This window comes from Trypanosoma equiperdum (genome assembly GCF_001457755.1).
Source record: "Trypanosoma equiperdum strain OVI genome assembly, contig: ctg_1645, whole genome shotgun sequence".
NCBI classification, from domain to species: Eukaryota; Euglenozoa; class Kinetoplastea; order Trypanosomatida; family Trypanosomatidae; genus Trypanosoma; species Trypanosoma equiperdum.
This window is the reverse complement of record NW_027123666.1, coordinates 1-9318: the sequence shown is the minus strand read 5'-3', so window position 1 is coordinate 9318 and position 9318 is coordinate 1. Positions and strand designations below refer to the sequence as shown.

General features: G+C 41.4%; 1 protein-coding gene and 3 pseudogenes across 4 annotated transcripts in view; all 4 read left to right on the top strand.

The window, feature by feature from the left end:
* Positions 1-360, top strand: part of TEOVI_000627900:pseudogene — a 664-nt pseudogene extending 304 nt beyond the window's left edge. Inside the window, exon 2 of the mRNA in view lies at positions 1-360. This exon is cut by the window's left edge and continues 123 nt beyond it. Coding sequence covers positions 1-360 — 360 coding nt within the window.
* Positions 361-1164: 804 nt separating this feature from the next.
* TEOVI_000627800:pseudogene lies at positions 1165-2493 on the top strand (annotated as a pseudogene). Its single transcript has one exon. A coding segment is annotated over exon 1 (1329 nt).
* Positions 2494-3934: 1441 nt separating this feature from the next.
* On the top strand, positions 3935-5497 carry TEOVI_000627700 (Trypanosome variant surface glycoprotein C-terminal domain containing protein, putative; the record flags this gene model as incomplete). Its single annotated transcript, XM_067222520.1, has 1 exon — positions 3935-5497. One exon carries the CDS (start codon positions 3935-3937, stop codon positions 5495-5497), a length of 1563 nt encoding a protein of 520 aa, XP_067078621.1.
* Positions 5498-7190: 1693 nt separating this feature from the next.
* TEOVI_000627600:pseudogene lies at positions 7191-8599 on the top strand (annotated as a pseudogene). Its single transcript is given in 3 exon segments — positions 7191-7310; positions 7315-8532; positions 8534-8599. Coding segments are annotated over 3 exon segments (1404 nt in total).
* Positions 8600-9318: the final 719 nt, after the last annotated feature.

Genomic DNA, 9318 nt, shown 5'->3' with positions numbered 1-9318 from the left:
CCTTTACTTCTTTGGAGTGTGTACAAAGAGACAAATGTAGGAACAAGGCTTCTTTTGATAAGAGGAATGATTGGATTAGATTATGAGGAGCGTTTCTTTTCCATACCAGTACCCGGTCCAATTGGGGAAGCTGCATTCCTTCATCTCGCATGAAACGCGTTCTCTTGGAGGGAAAGGGCAAAGGGAATAATGACAAACTTGACTTGGTATGGAAAATATAAAAGTAATGAATTGAGAAACCGGAATATAGGAAAACTGCAAAGTTGGGCTGTATCCGGGGAGAAGTTAGATTTTTATTATGATAGTATTTGTAGTGATGCATTTAAGGAAGGGAAGTTGCTTAAATCTGACAAATTGTAACTTTTCCCAAGATGCAACTGGTTTAAAATTAAATTCTAACGAGTAATTGGCTTTAGGACTTCAACCACAGGAGAAGAAAGGCAATTAGGGAACTCTTAGATGAACTCCTCACGGGTTTTTCTGGCTAACAACCGGTTTTGTCAACCTTTCCTCAAATTTGAATCCGAGGAAAAACAAAAAAGAGAAACAAAAGCAAAGCTTTCACAGCACAACAAATGCAAGAGAAGTTAAAACAGTGTCACTACAGGTAAGCAGGACACGACACCAACAGCAACACAGACGAATATGTCAAAAAAACCACACAAGATACAAAAGGCAAGACACGTGGTAAGCACGTTCAGGTATCAGCAGATATCACTGATAAATTAAACAAAACGAGAGGCGCAATAAAAAAATAGCAGATCTAACCCTAGACGAGACTAAAAAGCTTTGGGAAGCTGCCAAACATTGCACAAGACGTTAAGCAGACACCACAGAAGCCACACAAGAATCACGTCCGTGGAAACAAAGAAATTTACTATGTTATTTAAACAGAATGTAATGGATTAGTGCCGACAAATAGAAAACATGAGAAAGAAATATATATAACGGGATAGATACCATATAAAATTTATACAAATCGTAACCAAACATAAAAATAGTACTGACAAGCCAATTGAATTTAGATGTCTGTTGTTAAAAAACGAGGCATATTTCTCACTGCCAACAAAAATCAAAGTTCAGACAGAAAAGTTCCCTCCACCATCACAAGTGCACAACCCAATAATCACATCAACCTCAGCGAGACAAGAAGCATTAATATAGATTGCTGCCACACTTGCTGTAAGATGGATAGCAGTACTTTACATTGCAACACAGAAAACAGCCGAAGTACAAACACAGAAGTGCGACACTGCTTGCGAGTGCGCCGCCCGCCTACAAAACGCACTCACTTATTATACATAAGAACAGACCCGCGCGGAGGCTAATCTGGCGATTATGACAGAGCAGATTTTAAAACTAGCAATAGCCAGTACAGCCGGGGATCCGGATCTAAGGGATAAAGTATTACCGGCGCTGGCATCGGCGGGCGAGCTCCTGAACAAATGCAGAACAGCAACCAAACAAGGGCGGCTGTTACTTAGCCAACACACGCCAACTTTGGCGGCAACGGTTAGGGCCCTAACATTGATAGCACAACTCGGGCAAGACTCAGGGGCAACAGAGCTACCGGCCAAAAGCGGCACAGGACAGTTCACAGCGGCGTCGCTGACAACAAAAAATGCCGGCGGACAAATAGGGGATGACTGCACAACAACAAGCATAAGGGAGGAAAAGACAAAATTTGACCCCACCAACGCCTCGGACAACATGTTGCTACCTGAACTACAGGCGATAACGGATGTAACAATAAATTGCAACCACGACGGCGGCGACAATAACTGTGTGACCTCAGGTATATCAGCCAACAACGGCAAACTGAAGTTTACCTCGGTAGTCAAAATAGGGGCCGCAGCAGATAGCAATGAGGCAACAGCCTGGACAGGCGACGACGCAAACAGAGATGTAAAATATGCAGTCGGCAACAACGTCCTGTAAACTAATATAACAAATGCTAATGACGCAAACAAGCAACTACTAGATCACTTCAAACAGCAGCATTGCTCATCTACAGCAAGCGACTACAACGCCGTAGCAGCAAGCGACTTATTTAAAAGGCAACTAGTCAGATCCTTACCAGGACTGGAAAACTCAGAAGAAACAGCGAGCACGCCACCAAGTCTGCTCGATACTGCCATAAAAGAGAAATATGGCGAAGGCGGAAACAAATTTGAGGAGCAGCTGTGGAAAAAAGTCAACAACCTTAAGCCTCAAATAAACAAAGACAAAACAACAGAAGGTATGCATCTCGAATCTGAAACTGACATTGGGAAAATGACAGAGGCCTTGGCGAGGCAACTTGCTTCCATGAAAAAGGAAGCTAAGATAGCAGAAGGCGAACCAGCTAAGAAAAAAGACTCAGAAGAAAAAACAGAGGAAAAGAAAGACGGGGATAATACTGCCAAACCCGTGTGCAGCAGCATTCGAAACCAGACAGCTTGTGAAGCAGTAACAGGTACTTCTCCAACAGGTAAGGCAAAAGTTTGCGGTTGGATTAAAACAAGTGTCAGGATTCCAGTTTTCTTGTCAATAAGAAACTTGCTCTTATTTCTGTTACACCTTTTATGGGTTTGGTATCATTTTGAGGAATTTTGCTGAATTTTATAAATTTTTCTAAATCTCTAAACTTTATATTTTAACATTTTTTATGAAATGCGCAAGTTGGTGAAAATTAGTAAAAAATTGTAATTTTAAAATATGAAAATTTAGTAAAATTTGTATGATAGTGACATATGGTTGTAAAGTGATATGGTGATAGGGTACGAAAAATAAGTGATGTTCTAACTTTATGAATTTGCTTATTTTAATGATATTAGTTAGTGTTATGATGATAATGATAGAGGAGTGTTGTAAGTGTGTATATTCTTATACTATACTAAGAGTCGTGATGAAATCTGAATGAATTGGTCGAAACAAAAGTAATTAAAACAATGGCAAGGATGTAATGGAAGTATGTGAGCGAGTAGAAAAGTGAGTGCGAGAGCAAGTGACAAGGCACAACGGGCATTATTAAAGAAAAGTTTGACAAACAGATAAGTTCGATAAAACAGTATATGAGAAGTTTAAAAACCGGAGATAACGATAGAAATCATCATGCTCAAGGAAATGGAGGAGAGACATAGTAGCGTACAGACCAAATGAAGTCACTACTTTATCATGAGAAACGGTGACACAAGAGCAAAAAGAGGGAAAGAAAACATAAATTCAAAAAATTGACTGCGCGCTACCACAGCATAGAAGAGGGCAAACTGGGCCGTGACAAAATGATGACCGGCATATCACTTCAAAATTAATAGATGCTATTGCATAGATGTTGTCAAATGGTTTTTTTTATGTAAAAACAGATGTGGGTGTTGACCAGCAAGACGAAATGGTGGTAATTAATGGAGTTAGTGTAGGGATTTAGTGTATATATAGACATAATAAAAATAAAATGCGATAGCCAAAGGGCAACTTGAGACTTAAATTTGGAGGTGGACAATAATTAGACGTTTAGAAGTAATAAAGAAAACAGAAAACGCTCGCTGTTGCAATAGCTCATTGGATCAGTGAACAGTAAAAAGAAGAAACTTTCATTCTCCCGGATACACATAGCTGCGAAGATGTCGAAAGGCACTAAATTTACAAAAACAAACACGGGCTCAAACGGCAAACCAAACGAACCAGCATGACCCGTGAGTCGGCCAGGGTAACAGTGTTACTCAAAGTCCACCAACGGAAAAATACAACAACGATGTAACCGTGATCTGAAGATATCCTTTTCTGCCCACTAATTTAAACTATTTTGGCGGAGGGTACAAGCACTATATAGCCTCACAAGCGGCAATTTGCCAATATATAAAAAACCAAGGAAACCTGCATACGACGTCGACCCAACTACCCTAGTCTAAACCCCAGGTAAACGCCAGCAAATAGTCAGACTTCGAACAAGCAAATGCACCCAATGATAGTTTTCCTCTGGGTGTTGAATGCAGCAAGCAGGCAATGCTCCGCTGCCGAACCTCAGGATTCTTACACGGCGAAAGCGACAGCAGATTGCGACGAGCTGCTGTTCACTGAAAAGGTTGTAGAAAGGCTGCAGCAAAACTTGCAAAACGCAGAAAATCAAGTAGCAAACCTGGCGGCAGATGCGACCGCAGCAAGGCTTTTAGCGTTCTCGGCAACCGACCCCAATGAGCAGCTAGGCTTCGAGCTAACAGCCGCACTGGCAACGGAAGCTCTAAGAAAACAAATTACTGAGAACAACGCCAAACGGGGCGCGTCGTTAGAGGTAATCAAGACGCTTAAACAAAGGGAGGGCCAACTCAGGGGGGCGATGGCAATAGAGCCAGGCGGACCAGTAACAAAAGGAGTCGCCGCGGCGCGCACAGCAACCAGCGGCTTGACAACCGACAGCCACGGGATCTGCAAGATCATCTTAAAAGCGGCAGGCACGCCCAAAAAAACCTGCGCTGACGACGCGGGCAAGCACGCAGCTATCGACAACGCAGCGGCCGCGCTGCACGAGCTTACATCACTGAGGCTAGTCAAGGACGGCAGATTCAAACCACTAAACTACGAGATAACGACGGCGGTGGCCGGCACCCCAAACTTCGCAGGCTCGCCCAAACAGGAGGCAGGGCGTTGCCTAAACACCGCGTCAACCTACGGCCAAACAGGAGCGGCCGGCATCAGCATTGAGGCAGTAACACGACAGACTGACATGGACGCCCTAGAAACTGTAGAGCTAAAACAAGTGGGGGGCACAGGAGAAAACGGGGAGTGTGGCGATACGACAACCGAAAGCGCCAACCTACTTCTTTCCAACAAGCAAATAGCCCAGACCCTTTGCAAACACAAAAACCATATCATTACAATACACCAGAGCCCTCTGACAAAAACGGGAAAACAACTCACGGCCAACAGCGAAGCACAGAAACTGGCGCTACTGGCTATACACGGAAAATACACTGGCGAAGAATCCGTAGAGACAAAAGAGGCGGCTGTGAAGCAGCTGATAGGCGACGGCGAACAGCCACTAGAAAAAACATTTGAGCAAAAATTGACAAAAGATCAGATAGAATACACAAACGGCAAAACAACAACGAAAGAAACAGCTAAAGGAGCCCTTCTCTCACAGACAGGGCACTCAACTCTGGTTTACTGTGCAGGTCAAATGATGAGGAAGATCAGACAAGCAGCCAAACAAGCCAGCCTGACAGCAAGCGCACCAATTGACTGCAGCAAGACACCACAGAGTAAATGCTCAGGAAAATGCGAATGGGAAGAAAAAGATGGAAAGGGTGAGTGCAAGCCTAAAGCAGGACCAGAAAACACAGCAGCAGGAGCAGGAGAGACAGCAAATGCCGAAGGTAAAAAGTGCTCCGATAAGAAAAATCAAGTAGACTGCAAAGATGGCTGCAACTGGGATGGAAAAGAGTGCACCGAGTCCAGTTTTCTTGCGAATAATAATTTGGCTCGCATGGTTTCTGCTTTTTTGAGTTTGGTAGTGTTTTAAGGATTCCAAGGATTTTGCTTATTTTTGAAAAATTATGAAAATCGCTAAAATGATCTACATTTTGATATACTTTAACACTATTTGATGATAATATGCAATTGTTAGAATTTAAAAAACTCACATTTTTGTTTGATAGTGACTTCTGGGCGTAAAGTAGTAAGGTAATAGAGTACAAAATTGAGTACTGTTCTTAAATTATTCTAATTATGTTTATTTTATGAATATTAGTTAGGGTTATAATAGTGATGTTTTTTTAGAGACCTGTGTGTGTGCACACATACTGATATTATAATAATAATTGTAATAATAGTAATAATGATAATGGCAAAAGAGTGTTGTAACTTTCTCTATGCTACTTTTGTAAGAAGAGTCGTAATGAAAAGTTAATGGCCTTCCAAAAAAAAAAAGATTCACCGATTATAATGGAAAGGTACAATGGAGATAAGAGAGAGAGAGAGATAAAGGACACAAGGAATATTATTAAAGAAGAGACAGCAAGAGAAACAGAGAGGAGAGAAGGAAATGGAATATGCTCAGTGTCACATACAAAAAAGGGACGGCAGTCACCATACACAAAAAATGGAGGGAGAAGTGAGTGAGAGACGCAATTGAGTGTTTGGGGGAAGTGTAGTTGCTACGTTATGCACAGTGATAGAAATAATAGATGACAATGAATAAAATATAATACATAGTGAAACAACAGAATAAGAAACAAAACAGATAAGAAGAAAATCATACAGGAGTAGCCAATAGAGATACATTATATTTGACGCAGTAGTGAACATATACAAAAGCGAAGGTGATTCAGACACATTTTTTGATTGAAGATCCTAACGTACAGCTTTTTAGATAAAAAAGCAGAACATATGGAAAGAATTTGGTGAGTGAGAATTAGTATCGAATTTTACTCAACAAATGTAACAATAATGCCCAACATTTTTGGGCAAATATATAATATTATCGGAATAAATACTTTGAAACTAGGACTAATAATGAATTACTGAGCAAAGAAAATGGTGAACTAAAAAATGTAAACTTTGTGAAGTAGTACATGTCTGAACTGTTATAAGAGGTTTATTAAGTGGAAAGAATTAGTATCAAGACTCCACAAATTTCGTACAAGCGCAGCGGTAAAATGTTAGTTACACTCAAAGAGCACACAATGCATATGAAAGTTCTTACAAATGAGGATGTAATGCAACGAACAAAGGAAGTGCAAAAGGTGAGGAAAATGAAATTGGGGGAACGTGCAGCCACAAGACGAAGCCACTCTACATTAAGCCAGGATTCACAGGAAGTCACTAAAGCGAACATCATCCATCACAACTAGTGGAACTATATAATTAGTGAATTAACATGCAATAATGATGAGTCTCTGAAAAACAACATTGTTTAATAACCATAAATTCAAATTTGAGATCTTGTGGATATCAGTATACTATAGAAGCAAGGAGCCGTGGTAGTTGTGAAGTAGACGATAAAATATTGTAGAAGAAAGGTGAATATGAGTCAGAATAGTGGAAGGTAGACCGATTTAAGATTCTAAATCCCTAAAGTTTCCGGGCCACCAAACAATTGGCCGCCATTACGTGTAATACAGCTGTGAAAGCGCCACTGTTATTCCTTGAACACTTTACCATCTGGTAGATAAGGCGAGCTAGATTACTTGTCAATGCGCAAGGAAATCGTATACCTAAATTTCCTGTTGTTAGGCTTAACAACAGCGGAAATAAAAACCAACGATGAAGTAGCAGACGGTGTAAGCGACCTCTGCAAAGAAGCTTACTACCTAACAAAATTGATGACGCATATCGTCACGACAGCGGACAGCGGACAGCGCAGACACCGCTATTCAACGCACGGAAACCGACACAGCTCAATGGCAGCTAGCTTCCGCAGGTTCAGATGATGCAACAACGAGATGCCTCTACCAAGCCTTATCGCAAAAAAGCAGCGCACACGCAACCACGGCGAGACAAAAAGCCAAAGCAGCAAAGTCGGCGGCGGCCAAGGCAGTACAAAAACTAGCAGAGCACATAGGGCTAATAAACGCAGCAGTAGCGACGACGGCTCTGCAACTGGCAGAAACAGGGAACCACCACAGCGCCCCAGACACCAGCAGCGTCAAACTGAGCTTAAAACTGACAACCGGCGGGGCCCCCGTGTGCACGCCGCCAGCGAACATAGGCGAGCTTGCCGCCGGCAAAACAGAGATTGCCTACAGCCGACTAGCAAAGTTTAAGCTGACGGCGACGGCCAAGCTGCTATCGGCGCACAAAAAACTATATTTAACGATCGGTGGGCTAACCAGCTGCACCCGGCACACGGCTGAGAACCAAGACATGGCGACAACATTAGCGAGCTGCAGCCAAACCGGCGGCAACAGCCCACCAGAAGGAAGCCAAGGCATCGCTTTGGAGTCGTACGCCACGACGGCATAGCCTCTCTTCAACGGCAACGACCCAAGCAAAGGCTGCGTAGCCAGCGACCTCAAAGAAGACTCAGAAGAAAATCGAACCCACAACCTCAGGCACCTGATCTGCCAGGCACTCAAAGCCACCCCCATAATCCCGGAAGACCTGAGAGCAACGTCCGGCGATAGACTCGCAACAGACGCTACAATCAGGAATTATGTCAGAAACTGCGTCCCGGAGCTACAAAAACTGAAGTCATAAGACGAAGGTCAAGACAAAACAACAATAGAAACCTTTGTAAAGGAGAAATATGGCAAAAACAACGAAGAAATTAAGCAAAGGTTTGTCGAGTCTCTAACAAAACTGCGACCAGTTGTTCGAGCAGGCAAAACAAGCGAGCCAACTGAACTAACGACAATAAGCGGCGGCGCCTTTGATGCTACAATAAGCCACGCTAAAGGCAAAAGAAACGCCAACGAACTTGAAGCGTTAAAGAAGAGCGCACCCACAAGAACAGTGGATTCCAAAAAAGAAGAAAAATGCAAGAATAAGCCGCAGAGTGAGTGCAAAGATAAAGATGTGTGCGAATATAAAGAAGGAAAGTGCCAAGTCAAAGTGACCCACAACAACAGGGACAGATGGCAAACCCACAAACACCACAGGAAGCAATTCTCTTGTTATTAATAAATAAAGCACCTTTTTTGCTGGCATTTTTGATTCTAGCATAACACTTTTGAGAATTATTAGTAAAAAATTTAGCTCAGTTTTATGAAATCTATTAAATATGATATTTTGGGATATCTAAAATTGTGATATATATTAACACTTATTAATGAAAATATTCAAATTGTAAAATAAGAAAAAAATTAAATTTCAATAAAATGTGAATCATGGTGGTATATGGACGTAACGTAGCATGGCGAAACGGTCTAAAACGTAAGTGCTATTATAATTTTTTGTTTTTTATGTATCTTATAAATAATAATAATAGGATGGTGTTGTGAGTGTGTATATACGAATGGTATAATACGATTGCGTGTGAAACAGAATGAACTAACTAAGTGAAAGCGAACAAAAATAGTGGGTCATTGAGAAAGCTAAAAATAGCATGAGTAATATTGTTGAAGGAAACGCAGAATAAAAATTAATAAAAAGGAGATGTGGTATGTAGAGCATAAAAAACTTATGATGCTGGAATCATTATACACAAGAATATGAGAAATTAAGACAATGATGGAAAAACAAAGTGTATTGTACCGTAAAACGGAGGTGATATAGCTAATTTAAACGAGCAAAAAATTATCCAATAGCGTCACTGCTAATATGATTTTGAGAAACTCCTGTGTAATCATTAGTTACGGTTAAAGCACTATCGTGCACAAGGAGTAATTTAACACAGAGAATGTA